The sequence below is a fragment of the Drosophila suzukii genome, chromosome 2R, assembly GCF_043229965.1.
Source record: "Drosophila suzukii chromosome 2R, CBGP_Dsuzu_IsoJpt1.0, whole genome shotgun sequence".
NCBI lineage: Eukaryota > Metazoa > Arthropoda > Insecta > Diptera > Drosophilidae > Drosophila > Drosophila suzukii.
In genome coordinates this window covers 7,847,165-7,862,643 of record NC_092081.1, presented here as the reverse complement: position 1 = coordinate 7,862,643, position 15,479 = coordinate 7,847,165, and the positions used below count along the sequence as shown (strand labels likewise).

Sequence of the window (15,479 nt, the reverse complement as noted above, 5' to 3'; positions counted from 1 at the left end):
CATGTAGCAACTGTACAATTTCCACGATGATCTGGCCATTTTTTTAAAGGAAATACCAATGTATCTAAACCTTGTCTTGCGTTTTATTTTGGAATTGTTTAATAAGGAATTCTGATGATATTTTTTACAATTTTGATGGGGTAACCCCAAGATGAACGGTATCAGGAATTCCTCTAATATAAATCTGTTACGGCTAAACTATTGCATTGTCTACTCTAAAAGTTTCTTTTTTGATTTGGGCGTGGAGATGGTTCGCAAGGACACTCGCCGAGGCGTTTTGTTATTGGGCGTGGATGGGGTTGACTCCGGCGCCTTTTGCGGGGTTTCCTCCTGCGTATCCTCGTAAACCAGTCGAATGTCCTCTGTTCGCTCGCAGGTGACCTCGCTGGCTGCCATTACTGCAGGCTTCTTTTCCGTCTTCTTGGCCTCCGGCACAGAATCTTCGGAATCCTTTGTCGCTGGCAGGGGTGTGATGCCCTCGTCGAGGGGCCAAGCATCCATGGCCTCCTCCACCGGCACCACCGGCGAATTGACAGGCATTTCGACGAGGACGCGGGGAGTTCGCCTCACGGCGATGGGAGTGGCTTGCTTGGCGGGTTGGCTTTTCGGGGTGAGGTTGAAGTTGCTGGAGCTTCCGGGAGTTCGGGGCTGGCGGCGTACTTGAATGGGCGTAGCAGGGCGGGACTTTTTCTCGGGCGACTCGAACTTTTCATCAGAACTGATGATCTCCTTGTCGATCACCGGAATCACTCCAAGTGCCGGCTGTGGTGTCTCTGTGGAAGGCACTGCCTCTGTGCTGATCTTACGCTTTACTGGTGATGCCGTCTCCTCTTTCTGCTCTACTTCGGTTGTTTTTGAGGAGCTGGCTTCTACGTCTTCTTTAGGCTTGGATTGTTCGGTTGCCTTTTCATCATCCGGCTTACGCGGAGCTCTACGTATAGCAATCGGCGTCGGCGTAGTCGTAACTTTCCGGGGCGAACGCCGAATGGCAATGGGTGTGGGCTTAGCCTCGACCTTGGTCTTCGTTTTGGGACTGTTGGAGTTTGACGAACTGGCACTGTGCATGGATGAATCGTTTTCTGCATCCAGATCGTTTTCGCCTTCCTCTTTGATCCCTGATCCTGCAGCCTTCCTATTTGTATTCGGTTTGGTCTTCTCCTGCAGGGGTTTCCTTTGGACTACCACCTCATCTGACGATGCCTTGCGGAGCTTCTGTTTCTTTCTCTTTGGCAGCGGTACATTCTCTGAAGATTTGAGGGCAGCGCTCAGCACTGCATCCATATCCTCGTAGCGCTCGCCCAGCTCATTTGGCTCAAAGGTTACCAGCGAGCAGAAGCCATCGGTGCTGGACACGATCAGGACAGTTCCGTCATTTGACCAGGCCAGATCCGTGAGCCTAGAGTAGTGAATTTTGGAGATAATGGCGAAAGGCACCGATTGCTGGGTATCGTAGAAGAACACAGCGTTTTTTGTGGCCACGGCATAGATCATGCGGTAAGGCAGCGAGATAATTGGAGGATTCTTCTCAGCATTGTACGGTCTCAGACGGTACAAAACCGGCGAGCAGCGGACAGCCACCGCGTATTCGTTGGGGAAGGGCAGGACGAAGGCGGGTTTCGACAGATCATAGCGACTGAATCCATACGTGGTGTTTATGGGCTTTACCACGCCATCGTAGTCGGTAATTCCCGCCGGCGTAAGCAGCAGTTTGCCATCGGGAGTGAAGCACAGGCGGCGAAAGAAGGTCGGCAGGGTGCCATCATGGTACAGCCGTATCATCTTGCCGTGCATCTCGTGGCCCTCCTTCACTGGGAATCCGCACTTGCCAACCCGGTGGAGCACCCTCTTGGTATTGGCATCGAAAATGCGCATTTGCCTAAAAGAGAAATAAGATTCTTTAGTTTTGTTGACGGAAACATAGCTTGTTCTGGCTGTACTGCCTACCTGTCGGTGCTCAAAGTGGCAATATACTGATTGCACGGATCCCAGGCCACGCCCTGCACGTAACCCTTGTGATCGTCGAGAATGGCCAGTGACTTGCCCTTGTAGACGTCCCACAGCATGGCTGTGTTGTCCACCGATCCGGTGACCAGGAACTGTGAGTTGGGCGCCCAGCTTAGGTCGTAGATATCCTCCCGATGGCCGCGCAGCACCTTCAGCGTTATCCAGACTTCTTTGTCCTGTTCGCTGGCACCATCGGCATCCACAATGTTGATGACTTCGTGATCGGCTTTCTGTTTCCAGATGAAGACCACACTCTCATCGTCGCCGGAGGCCAGGAGTTCGCCGTTCGGTGACCAGCGTACCGTGTTAACGGCACGTTGATGCCGCGACAGATCGGCGGCCAGGTCCACATCCACGCCCTCGGCGTCGTCGCTGCGATTCACATACCAAATGAGGACATGGGCATCTGTGCCGCCGGAGGCCAAACGACAAATCGTCGGCGAGCGCAATCCCAGGCCATTTTGCTGGATATCCACACTCAGCACAGGATCGCGGTTGTGCCACGAGATCTCGGGTATTTTGCACTTCATCCTGTTTACTTAATTGGCCACTGTTGACTGCTTGAAGTGCGAAAAAAATATTTTATGCGGCAGAATTCGCGCCTAAAAGTGTGACCATCGGTCATCGGAATACCAAAAGTGATATCGATTGCAGTTATCGATAGTCAGATTAATAGCTTCGGGCAACCAGGGCTGCACTATTATTTCCAAAATGGTAAACAAAAGTTGGTAATTCTGATTTCACCCGGTTTTAACTGAAATTATTGCTTATTTTACAGTCCGTAACGCTGCACACCGACGTGGGTGACCTCAAAATCGAGCTCTTCTGCGATGCCTGTCCCAAGGCCTGTGAGAATTTCCTTGCACTGTGCGCCAGCGATTATTACAGCGGATGCGTCTTTATCAGGAACATAAAGGGATTCATTGTCCAAACCGGCGATCCCACCAATACCGGGAAGAATGGGCAGTCCATTTGGGGCCAGAAGTTCGACGATGAGTTCAAGGAAACCGTCAAGGTGAGCTGATTATCAAGATTTGGCTGGGGAACTTCCATAGTCCAACCACGCCGGCCGTCTGTAGCACATACCCTGTATTCTTAGATGAATGGAGTATATTAAATGTAATCTTTATATGGAACGGAGAAAATAGATTCCAAAAGTACTCCCTTGAAAAACTTAAATTTCTCCGAAACACTGAATATTTAAGATCTTCTCTTTAGAACTAAATTGTAACATCTCTTAATACCAACATTTAGTTTACCATAAGGATTATAATACAGATCCTAATGTACAATACATCTAATTTCTACAGCACACCGACCGAGGAATGGTTTCCATGGCCAACAACGGACCCAATGCCAATGCCAGTCAATTCTTCATCACTTATGCCGCCCAGCCAAATCTGGACCTCAAGTACACACTATTCGGTCGTGTCATCGATGGTTTCGATGCTCTGGACGAGCTGGAGAAGCTGCCCGTCAATCCCAAGAACTACCGTCCTCATGTGGACAAGAAGATCAACGGCGTGACCATACATGCCAATCCTCTGGCCACGTGATAGAGCACAAAAACTCCCAATCATACGCTTAAAATGAAGTATATTTATAGCTCTTAAGTTTACACGATTTCTTCGATTACAAACTAATTGATTGAGAAACATCAAATATTGTGCAAAAGTACCTAACGACTAAATCTTAAAATCAGCCAAGTCACAATTGTTTATAAAAAATTGCATTGTTTATGTCTAACTCTCTCTTGACGACTTTTGCACTTAATTTGGAACTTACACTAGACGGATGTATAAGATGTGTTTAAAACGATCAACTAGAGGGGATAAAACAAATGCTAACAAGAATCTGGACTACATGGATTATGTGGAGGTGCCGTTTGTGAGTGATTTGGCGGGCTTCGGATGGTCCTTCATGTGCTGCTCGAACATGCTGCGAATGTCGGACAGAGCCTGCGAGATGTTCTCCGAGAAGCGATGCACATCCTGGAAAGGAAATCTTATCAGTTTAACTCCATTTGATGTATATATGGTAACTCCTTACCGTTTGCTGGCAAGTGGTCTTCGCTGAGATATGGAAGAATATCAGGTTTTCGCCGGCAATGATGTAGGACACACCATAACCATCATCGGCCACGGGTCCAAAGCCGCCGCCAGCACTGATGCAGTTCGGATGCTTCTTCAGATCCATCTTGGGCGTCTGGCCGTGCGGAGTCTGACTAGTGGACAGGCGCCAGGGCTCGCTGAGCACTTCGTTGAGGAAGGGAGAGTCCACCTCCAGGTACTTGGAGACGACATAAAGGCAGAACAGATGCCTGTCAATACCTCGACCGCACATGGCATCCTGGTAGCCCAACTGGTGGCGATCGCAGGCAGCCTGCAGCAACTTCACGCGCTCATCGTTCTGCAAAGCAAATAGTTTAAGATTAGTCTGGTTTTAAGTAAGATAAGTATTTTAACTTCTTACAGTTGTGTTGGGATTCTGCATGGCCTTAACCCAGGCGGATGACTCAATGGTGCAGGGACGCACTGTCTCGGTTCTTCCCTCGCGGAAGAGACGCGTCATGGAGGCCTCGTAGGTCAGCGAGAAGCGACCGGCATCCCGATAGTAGGCCAACTGCAGGGCCATTTGAATATAGGCATCCGGTGAGATGCGGCACTTCTTCATGAATCCCTTGCCGTACTCCTGGTGCACCAGGATGCGCAGATTCACCTCGTTGATCAGCTTGGTCACGTCGATGGTGGCCTCCTCGATCTGCGGCAGACAAGGCTTAAGGTCCCAGGTGAGCCTGGTTGGTGTGGGTGGCTGGAACTCGGGGGTGCCCTTGGTATTGCCAGATTCATCATATCTGCAGGGTTACCAGGTAAATGGGTTAGTTTTAAAGTTTGATTCAATGTGGTAATGTATGTATGTCAAGCAACGTAAATCAAAGTCTTGTTAATTTTGTACAATAGTTGTTAGTCACGAAAGCCAAATAAATTAAATGAATGCCATTTGGGTTGATTAGCGTTTGTAAATACAGTAAATAAAGGTCAAGGGAGAAAATAAGAATTTAATTGTGGTAAAAATTCAAATATTAAAAGTATTTCTTTATTTATTTACAAATTTGAATGTTCCCTCTAAAAATCAATAAAATAAAGTAGGAAAATAGGACTTGTTATACTTAAAAAATAGTATTGAATTCCACTTTTGGTTGTTCAGACTTGAGTATTCCCCTAAAAGGTTAATACAAAAATGGGTAAATAAGACAGACTGAACTTTGTTAAATTTTTCCAGCTCCTTGAATCTAATATTTACTGTTTAGCGAGATCATTAAAGCTTTTAAGAGACCCTCGTGCTCAACCCAAATGACTTAAATTGCTTTGCTTTGCGCTTGTGTGCTTTGGAACTAAGTGTTTACCCATAGATATCATCACCAAATATATACTCCCATAGATGTCCCAAAACCGGTGCATCGGCCCTATAAGAAAAGTGTAAATGGGGTAAATCAATTGTTAAGCCACAACCGGGGTTAATAAAAATTATAATATAATTGGAGGGAGGACAATGGGTGATAACTGAAAACTGAACGCAGCCAACCAAAACCGACAAATTGCAGGCGGGTATAGGAATCGAAAATCATTACCCCTCCGATACAAGATCATCGACGATCAGGTTCTCCCACATGTGTGAGGCGATGGCGGCGTCGGACCTTTTGGATTGTGATTTTGCAAATTGGTTCAAATGGTTAAGATTATGATGTACTTTTTTTTCGGGGCTGAAAGGAATTTTAAAGTATAACGATTGGACGCCACTTACCAGGTGTGCTCGGCATTGAAGCCAACGCGTCCATTGGTGCCCACACAGACGGTGAAGCACTTGTCAAACCAGCGGTTGTAGCCATTGCCGTGCAGCAGCTTCTTGCCAAAGTTGTCCAGGAGTTCCGGACGCGCCAGGTCGAACTCGAAGGGCTCATCGTCCAGGGAGAGCACAAAGGCAGCCGACTCGATGGTTCGCAGGGAGATGTGATTGGGGCCCCTGGAGAAGAATGTATTCCTAGCCTCTGCCCACTTGGAGCGATTCCAGGCAGTCAGGGCAGCCAAGTGCTCCTCACCCTCCACGGGAGTGGCCTTTCCCTTGAGAATTTCCTCAATTTGCCTGCAAAGTAATACCAAATTGAATAACCATTTCTAGAGTTTCTCAGCCAGCAGTTACTCACACTTGCAGCTCGCAAGGACGCAGGATGCGACCCTTGTAGTAGATGGGCATCTTGTAGTAGCATCCCTTGTGCAGCACAACAATGTGGTTGGAGTCCCTATAGTGGATAATACGATCGGTTTCCAGACCAGGCACACGGGCCGTGTTAAAGGTACGTTCGTATTGCCAGGAGCACAGAGGAATCATGCCCTGAACCATGATCTGAAAGGGAAAAGTAAATATAAATGAATATAGATGATTTTGGAAATAAATATATCCGAATCTTAAATAGATATTAGGATGTAAACTACGACATGTTGTCTACTTTTAGTTTAACATGCGGATGGGAAAGCGACTCTAAAAGGTTATAGTTATCATAAAACGATACTTACAGGCTGCAATTCCTGGTGCTCGATCAGGCGGCGGAAGTTGAGCAGCAGGGAGATCACATTGGCAGCTCGAGCCGCCTGTTTATCGGTGAGGTTCATGAAGATCGCATCCGTGCCGTAGAAGTTGCTGTTGACGCACAGGGGACTGCGACCGCGCAGGTAGACGTACTCCTCCCACCAATCCGACACGTAGTTGGTGGACCACCAGCTCTTGAGGATGAGGTACCACTGCAGTTTCTTGCCGATGGTCTGCTCGAATTCCTTGGCCAATCGCTCCATGCGCGTGTAGTTATCATCATCGAGCAAGGGACGAACACTTCGCAGGTACCTGGTCATCGTATCACTAACAGAGGGCAATGGCAATCTGGGCAGAGATCCCTGGAAGCTGTACAGGCCCGGTTTGTTCCAACTGGACAGGACCCGCACCACTGCCACCCACAACATGGTGGGCAGTGAGACTCGACTGCCAGGAGCTCTGGACTCGTACATCCAGCCCTTGTACATCAGCAGCAACTTGAGAGTGTACCGCATGGTGAAGCAGATCGATAGCCAAACCACCAGAGCGGCCAGAAAACAGGCAGCCACCTGCCAGTTGATTGTGTTGGACGGTAGGTGTACCAGTATCCGGTTGGTCAGATTAAATGGAGCCTGGTAGCCGGCAAAGTGCAGACCCAACGCAATGGCCGAGATCAGCCAGAGGCTCTGGATGTGGGCCGGATAGACGCCATTGCGTACGCCGTTCTATAAGAAAAATAACCCTTGGTTAGTTTTTGATATAATTTAAAGTAAATCGGAGATATAAACTTACCCTGGCACGTCCCAAACGCTTTTTCCATGAGCGGATGCCCGAATTCCACACCAAGTTGAGCACCTCGTGGTCATAATTGATGTCGAAGCCCTCGTGGGTGATGGCAAACGAGAATGCCACTGCAGAATGGGCTTCAGCCATATCTGCAGGCTAATAATGATATCCCAAGTGCAAGAAAAATGCTGTAATATAAAAATAATAGATATAGATATAGTCAGAAAGATATCATATAAAAGAAAAATGCTGTAATATAAAAATAATAGATATAGATATAGTCAGAAAGATGCAATATAAAAGAGAGATAGATCTTAAAATTTTGCAACTTTTAAAGAATTTCCGGAACATTGTATAAAATCAAAACAAAAGCATTCCTTATCAAGAGAGTAGCTATTTTAAATACGATTTCACAACACAAGCTAAAAAGGTTTGTCCGATTTTATCCCCCTATCAAAGTAAACGCCCCCAAAAACCCCAATTCTGAGTCCTGATAACTTTGCTCCTTTGTGGTCTAGATTGTGAAAAAACACTCACTGATAAGATGGAATGGAAATTGCCAGACAGCCGAATCATGTGATTCACGAAAAATATCTTGCTTATTTTGCCACTCGCGATCAAGCTAAAATGCGTTTTAGATTGTAGATACTTCACATTCGTAATATCTGTTTCATGAAGTGTTTTGTTTGGGGCACTAGAGGTCCAAAGTTCAACGAAATATTACACGCTTTAGATTCGTTCTACATACATTATTTAGTGTATACACGCTTTGTATTCTCCAGCATTCGATGTCATAACATTTTACATGCAATTGACGATTGACGTCACAGAGCGCGGTTTTATTCAACTGGGGTTATCATCATCGTTGGGATAGAGTCCGTCTGAGATTCTAGGTCTAGGCAGCAGTCCATGGAATCGATTCTAGAATCGGATTCAGTGGCAAAGAAAATAATAATAAAGCAAAGACAAAGTACAATAGAGGCTTCTTTTCACTCCATACTGGAAAGCTAATTACTTTGATAAATAATTTACGGACTTCCCCAAGCAGCTGCAATTCTACACCTTCACTGGGATTGGATTCGCAATTAAATTGCACAACTATTTGATTGCTTTTGTGATTCGATCGAGTGCCTATTCAACGTTTATACTCAGCTTTGGAACTCTGCATACCAATGCATTTGTGCATATATATAGAGGTGTTTATTTATATTTATCTATTTATAAAGCCAAAAGTTCCTCAGATGGCATGACACTTCGAGTTATAACGCTTCGCTAGATCCTAAACCGCATAAACCTTGATATTCGACGGATACACCTTGGTGAAGGTCAGTGCATCTGAGTATCTGAGTATCTATTGTCCAAACATATCAATAAACTAGAATGACCACTGACTTCAACTCGAAATAGCCACTAAAAGATACGATACGAATTCATTTTCGTTTGACCCACTTTGGGGCGACGACTATGCGGCGTATGCTTAATAATTTGAACAACGATCACTACCGGCTTTTATTTGTTTGCCTATCAGCAAACTCAGCATAGGAAAAATAAAACAGAAATAATAAAAATATGCGCGATTTGTTGTCTTTTTTTTTTTATAAGATCGTTTTATTTTTTTGCTGGGCACACGAGGGTACAAAGTCCACAAATTGTTTTTTTCATAGTCTGCTCTCTTCCTATACGTGGTCTACAACGTTAATTATATTGCATAAAATTTAAATTGTTGTTATTTTCTAGATCGAGTGGGCCCGACCTTGTGCTTATACATATCTACATATTTGTTTGTTAACTTGCGAGGGAGGCGGGTCCAATGCCGGGTTTTATGTAACCACTAAAAAATCCCCCCTCAAAGCTGATAAGGTTTATGGAATAGATTTTTTCAACTATCAAAACATGTGCCGGAATTTGGGTCACACAAGTGAGAACGAGATAAAGTCGCCAGGGGGTAAAGATCAGAACGAGAAAAACAAGAAATAAGGGGTCTACGTAAGCCGCAAGAATGCAACCTTTGCAGAAAACCCCCTTTCTTTTATTTTGCGCGTTGTTTACGCTTTTCCGACCTTCAGCTGGGGCTAAGAAATAAGTAAGAAAAACACAAACAAACCTTCTCGGCGAATTAAAATAATTCGATATAAACTGTTTCCTGTATATCGCGTTGTATTAATTGCACTTCGATGTGTGAATGTGGTATTTATAAACTTTTCTTTTGGGAGGGGGAAATGACAATTGCGAAATCCTAGGCAAGATGCACACACGAGTTAATGCCACTGGGGATATTTCGGATCCCCCGGTTCTTATAAAGCGACTTGATCGTTTAGACGCCGAGCGTTGACTGAATCGACTGTGAGCACAACGGGTTCGCTAGGGTCTTAAAAAGCACTCGGAGCGGAGCGCAGAGATACAAATATAATATAGCCGATGTGCTTTTCTGGCTATGTGGATGTGGCTATGGATGTGGTTTTGGATGCGTCACAAGTCGAGGGGCTCGTTGCTCCGAGAGAGTGGAAAAAGTGGAAAGGGTGCCTGGTGGAGTGTGTTGACCGGTGATATTCAGGGAACCATTTCTCTTCAGATCGATAGGGCGCCTCTTATCGCATACCGAAATGGTGAAATGGATATCTGATTAGGCCCCATAAACACCTACATATATGATGGGTGTACTCTTCGTTTCAAGGGGTATACGTCAATGTCAATGTCTCTTGAAAACTTGTTTTCAACGTGGCTAGACAAATTTCTGGGAACCGAGGTGCACTATCAATGCGCTAAGGGAACTTCAAAAATGATCTTTTCGATATTTGTAGAGTCACTCATATTTATATTGGTAAATTCAAAACACTTAGTAAACACATTTTCTGATTTGGTAATGCTATATTCTTATTTTCTTAAGTCTAAATTCCTAAACTACCCTTTTTTCATAAATCATTTTTATATTACTTGTTTAATCTTAAAAGATTTCTACTTTTAGTAAACATTTACAATTGTACATATATTAAAACATCACATTTTATCTAGTTTTTTTTGGGTTAGGCGAAGATTAACAGTTAAAACAGGGTAACCAAGTCATATAAAGAAGCAATTATGTTATAAACAAACTTTTTTTATTTTATTTTTAGATAAGATATTTTAAAAGTCTAAAGGGCATGATAAATAAAAAGAGTTAAAGTTTTTTTTTGTCTTTTCAATTTCACCGCCTCAATTAAAATTCCCCTGGTGCTTATCCCATATATGTATCTTTTGCTAAGCTATAAAAATAGCATAAATAACCGATATTCAAGATTGCATTTCATAATATCATAAAGATTAGGCTTTAAATTCGGCAATGGGACTTTGACCTTTTCGCAGATCTCGCTGTTTCTGCATTTGGTTTGGCTAAACAACTTCAAATCTGAAGATCGGCTCTCCACACCCATTCTTATCGCTGTTACATGGCGATATAGCTTGTTTACTTGATAAACTAGCTGAAAAACAAGTATTATATGATTTGTTTTTATAACTGAGAACTGACCAATGAACAGGGTCAGATAAGCAACAATTGAGCGAGCCGATAAAACCAAACGATCGCCCACTATTTATAGTTGAAAGTCCAATAATCACAGTGGCGGGGGGCCTGTGAGAACTACGCCATTTCGGGGTGTTGATAAGGTTTGCCACCGCACGCGGTTCCGATAAGAGGTGAGAGCTGTCCGAATAACCTAGTACAATCGATGACGGGTTGAAAGTGTCTAGCTGGCATAAAAAACACTTACTTATCGCACGACTCTGATCAGATCTTGGTAAACCCAAAGAAATTCTGCGCAGAACGGAGATTTAAAATTAAAATCCCCACCGTAAAGCAAGAGAGATGGTGCACCAGTGATTCCGATGTTGGTGGTGGTATCTGAATTTTGAATTTGGACTTTGAACCGTAGCAAACTTGAAATGTGCGACGGCTACCGCCGCCGACAAAACAACCAAGGCAGCGACGCATGTCTAACGAGAGCGGGACGATCGAGGTGGGCCTCGAGGGTCTCGAGATCTCGGAGGGGGTTTCGAGGTGCGGTACAAAGGCGCTGGGAACCAGTTGTGCTTGGGACCCCCTCGCAAATCATTCACAGCTGCCGCGTCGCATCCACCGAAACGAAAATGAATAAAATCAAGAGAGGTATCTTACTGGAAAGATACGACAGGGAGTTACCCGGTATTTCAATGGCTCGAGTTTTCTTTATAATAAACGATACTCGTATAGTTAACAAACTTAAGTAACAATCCTAAAGTGTGTACCTAATCAAGAACGTAACACACTTTAAGTTGAGGATGATGGGTTACTATATGCGTGCATAACATACTTTAAACAGTATTTTGATTTTATAATCAATCAATTACAAAAGGTAGATTATTATATGTTTTACATAATTCAAGTGGGGAAACGTGTTTAAATGCTTGGTACTTATCAGTTCTGTTGTTTTAACTCCATCTAAGAATTTAAATTAAAATGAATTATTATAATGTTCGCTATTAAAAAGATTAAAATAAAGATTCTTACAGAACTAGTAAATAGTACAAGCCAAATTCCACTGCCAAAGACTTTATAAGTAAATCAACAACTAATTTTATTTAAAGAAAGAACTTTAAAGAATTTTAAATTTTCTAAAAATATTAGCTTTAAATTAATGTTAAAAATATAAATAAAATCTTAAAGGAAAAGAAATATGCCATGGGTTAGAACGGTAAAATTAAATTTTATACCAAGTTAAATAAGTTAATTTCTCGAACCAACGAAAAGTCTTAATACAATGGAAAACATCTTTATAAAATGAGTAAATATACCCCTTAACTCTACAATTACCGGGTATGAAAACAAAACACTCAATGGAGGAGGTCAATAGCTAATGGTTTCGCTACTTTCCATGGTAGTTAACAGTTGGATTCTGGGTTTATTATACTGGCTATGTATTTGTTGTTGTTGGGTTCAGTTGGCTAAGCTTTTCTTTGGCATTTTCCTTTCGAAAGAGAGGGCCTACTGGAGGGGGAGGGGAGGGGAGGTGCAAAGAGTAGCAGAGAGCGCATACAGCTGCACCTGCCTGCTTTTGTGTGGGTGTCTGTTTTGTGTTTGTTTTACAGATGTTTACCAGTAAAGCTCTCTCAGTTTTTAGTCGCTCTCCTCCACCTCCACCCCCTCAAGATGAAGAAAAGAGAGTGCGAGAGAGAGAGCGACTAAGAGAGAGAGCGGGCCCCGTTAAGCCTCTCCGAAAACTTGTTTCGGACTTTGAACCGCTTCGATTAAAGCGTGTTTTTAAAAATACAAAACAACAACTATGTCTGCGTAACAAAAAAATTAAAACAAACAAACAACAACAAGGCAAATAGAGACTCGTCGGGAGTGTTGTAATAAATACATTACTATTTGTTTTTAGTGTCCATTTTGGGCAACAAGTTTTTGTTAAGATTTGTGACCTAATTATTTGCAAACAGGTTGGAGTTTTTCATTTTTAGCTTTTTGCTTTGGGCGGCAAAGGGGCGGGACAGTGAGAGTAGGTTGGTTTCTGGGGTAACGGTATTTTTCCAAGGGAAATTCCCATAGACTTACTTTCTTGAAAATGTAATGATACCTTTAAGTTAAATTGCAAAATCAGGCGAAAGAATGAAAAGCGCACAGGAAACACAACAAGAATAACACAAAATGAAGGACGACAAACGACGGGAGCAGCAAAACAGCAAAGACGCGCGCGCAATGAAAATGTTGTAAGCGTTTCGGTGGCAAAAGAGAGACTAAAACTGCGCCTGAGAAGCAAAGGCAAAAACGGAAGCAGCGGGCCAAAGAGGAGCAGCAATAAATCCACCATATGATCGGGGCCAACAACAACAGCAGCGGTCCAGGGGTGGTGGCCAAACCACTTTCAAGGGGGGTTAAACTTTCACAAACATGTGTGTGCACATACACTTAGCACTTAGCTATGACGACAATTGATTTCAGCAAGATTTAAAATTGCAGGGCCTCTAAACTTGAAAGAACTTTTCATTTTTGGGGTTTTAATCCCCCTCTTGAAAATATTTACGAATATGAGAGAGAGACAGAGAAGCTTATTTATGCTACAAATAATTTATAATTAGTTGTTCAATCAAAATGAATGTAATAAAATATTTATGGAATTAATTTTGTATACAATATATTAAGGGTATCATATTGATGGTTTATTAAAATCATGGTTACTTGGGATACTTATTCTAAATCTATCAAATATACGTTATTAAAATTCATTTTAAAAATGTCCACTGAGGCTTCTTTTAAAATTATATTGGGTATGTTTATTATAAAAGTTAGGTGGATAATAATCAACTATGAAAGTTCGTCTATATTGTGTATGATTATTATGAAAGTTAGGTAGCTAATAATCAACTATGAAAGTTTGTCTCTGAAAAAAACTTCATACCCCTTGGATTTTCGTATGCAAACCAAAAATGCATCGAAGATTCAATCACAAAACGCAATAACTTTCTGTTCAATGAATGAGATATATATATTTACCAATATAAAATGCTGCTTTAAATGGAACCCTTGCTTCTTGCATGTTAACTAATGTCTTAAGTAATCTTTCAGGTAGCCCAAGAACGAAGACCACTATTCGGTTGCAGGAGTAGCCGGCTCCTCCTGCTGATCCTTCTCCTTGCTGGACAGACCGCGTATGCTGACATCGTAGACGACTTCCTCGATCTTCTTGACATCATATTTTAAGGCATCGAATCGCTTCCTCAAACCATCGTTCTTCAGATTCAGCAAACGAAACCCTGTGTTTAGATCGCCAATGAAATGGGAGATATTGAGCGGACGTTCATAGTCGCCCATGGTCACAGAATTCGTGGCAAATCGAGAGAGTTCCGAGGCCAACTGCAGAATGCCCAGTAGATAGTCCTCCACATCCAGGTGGAAACCCTCAGACTGACTGGTCTTCACTGTGGGTTAACCAGTTACTAATATGTAATTGTGTTTTGTGTGGGGCTATTAAGACCGATTTCACAAGGCTATTATAATTTTGCGATTAGGTTAAATTGCTGTTTCGGAACATTTTTGTTTCTTAATCATGTTAGGTTTTATTTGGAAGCAAAAAAAGACCACAAGACCGATTTCTCAATGACCTGTTAAGGTTTTAGTTTGCTATCTACCAGAGAAACTTGAAACAAAGTTTTATTTTCTAGTTAATTGTTTGAAGTTAAGTTATTTTTTTTAATTTTACGGACGGTTTGTTTTACTGAGTTATCAAACGAATCAGTTGGAAATTCGGTTTATAAAACCTGAACAAAGAGCAGGCGAATCTTCTTTTAGTCAGTTTCTTTATCTTCTCTAGTTAAGAGATTACAGTCAGATGGTAGTATCAACCCTAAAATGCTATTGAGAAACCACAATTGTACGAAACAGGAATTTAACTCATAGATTTATCAATTTAACCTGGTATTGTGAAATCGAGCCTTTGTCAAGCCAACTTACATCCCAACATTTCAGCCACGGTTTCGCGGGTAACCAAAAAACCCGCCTCCAGATAGATAACCAAAGCAATGAGAAAGATCAAACGCTGCGTGATGTAGGTCCAGTGATCGGAGTACCTGTAGAAGGCGTAGAATTAGCCACCCACAAGGGAAAGTCGGGACTTTCAACCATCTGACTCACCTGTAGTACTGACCAGGTGGCACCAAGCTGGCCAATTTCTGGTACTTTTCGGCGCAGGCTTCGATCTGTTTGCGGGCCAAGCCGCAGGAGGCACTTACTATAGTTAAAGGAAAATATATAATATATACCTATATAATAAATCAAGAACATATACGTACTCTGGCTCAAATCACTGTGTATAATCTGCAGTTTAATCTGCGCTTCCTTGGCCAAATGCTCGATTTCGCGCACCACAATGCGTATGTTCTGAAAAAACAGAGGCTTAAAAGGTGTTCTTCAGTTAGGTTATAAACCACCCACCTCCCTGATTTCCTGCTCATTGTCTATGTACTTTTGGTAGTTCGAAAATATGTCCAAATTCACAAAGTTCGACATTTTTGCTTAAAAATTCACTTGTTTATGCCGGCGATAGAGATGGTAGTTTGGCCAAGCAATAGTCTTGCAATTGCTATCGACATTT

At 42.8% G+C, this 15,479-nt stretch overlaps 4 protein-coding genes across 8 annotated transcripts; 1 reads left to right on the top strand and 3 right to left on the bottom strand.

Moving 5' to 3' along the window:
• Positions 1 to 65: 65 nt before the first annotated feature.
• Positions 66 to 2,631, bottom strand: Caf1-105 (chromatin assembly factor 1, p105 subunit). Its single transcript, XM_017072253.4, has 2 exons — positions 1,945 to 2,631; positions 66 to 1,876 (listed from the first exon to the last, which is right to left on the bottom strand). The coding sequence occupies exons 1-2, from the start codon at positions 2,532 to 2,534 to the stop codon at positions 211 to 213; spliced, it is 2,256 nt and encodes a 751-aa protein (XP_016927742.3). The 5' UTR covers positions 2,535 to 2,631; the 3' UTR covers positions 66 to 210.
• Positions 2,632 to 2,773: 142 nt separating this feature from the next.
• LOC108009741 (peptidyl-prolyl cis-trans isomerase-like 3) lies at positions 2,774 to 3,750 on the top strand (the record flags this gene model as incomplete). Its single annotated transcript, XM_017074328.4, has 2 exons — positions 2,774 to 3,019; positions 3,315 to 3,750. Coding segments are annotated over 2 exons (492 nt in total), but the record flags the coding sequence as incomplete, so codon positions are not given.
• On the bottom strand, positions 3,584 to 13,118 carry whd (carnitine O-palmitoyltransferase whd). 5 transcript variants are annotated; one of them, XM_017074326.4, is made up of 9 exons: positions 12,944 to 13,118; positions 7,384 to 7,565; positions 6,579 to 7,316; positions 6,209 to 6,408; positions 5,809 to 6,147; positions 5,636 to 5,701; positions 4,477 to 4,858; positions 4,054 to 4,413; positions 3,584 to 3,995 (listed from the first exon to the last, which is right to left on the bottom strand). In XM_017074326.4, exons 2-9 carry the CDS (start codon positions 7,522 to 7,524, stop codon positions 3,873 to 3,875), a joined length of 2,349 nt encoding a protein of 782 aa, XP_016929815.2. In that variant the 5' UTR covers positions 7,525 to 7,565; positions 12,944 to 13,118; the 3' UTR covers positions 3,584 to 3,872. The 5 variants fall into 5 exon arrangements, with proteins under 5 accessions (XP_016929815.2, XP_070851177.1, XP_016929813.2 ...); XM_070995076.1 differs by having other exon boundaries at positions 12,966 to 13,108; XM_017074324.4 differs by lacking the exon at positions 12,944 to 13,118 and adding an exon at positions 9,482 to 9,720.
• Positions 13,119 to 13,849: 731 nt separating this feature from the next.
• Positions 13,850 to 15,478, bottom strand: trsn (translin). Its single transcript, XM_017072099.4, has 5 exons — positions 15,320 to 15,478; positions 15,178 to 15,265; positions 15,020 to 15,116; positions 14,840 to 14,955; positions 13,850 to 14,307 (listed from the first exon to the last, which is right to left on the bottom strand). Exons 1-5 carry the CDS (start codon positions 15,392 to 15,394, stop codon positions 13,976 to 13,978), a joined length of 708 nt encoding a protein of 235 aa, XP_016927588.3. The 5' UTR covers positions 15,395 to 15,478; the 3' UTR covers positions 13,850 to 13,975.
• Between the last annotated feature and the right edge of the window lies 1 nt (position 15,479).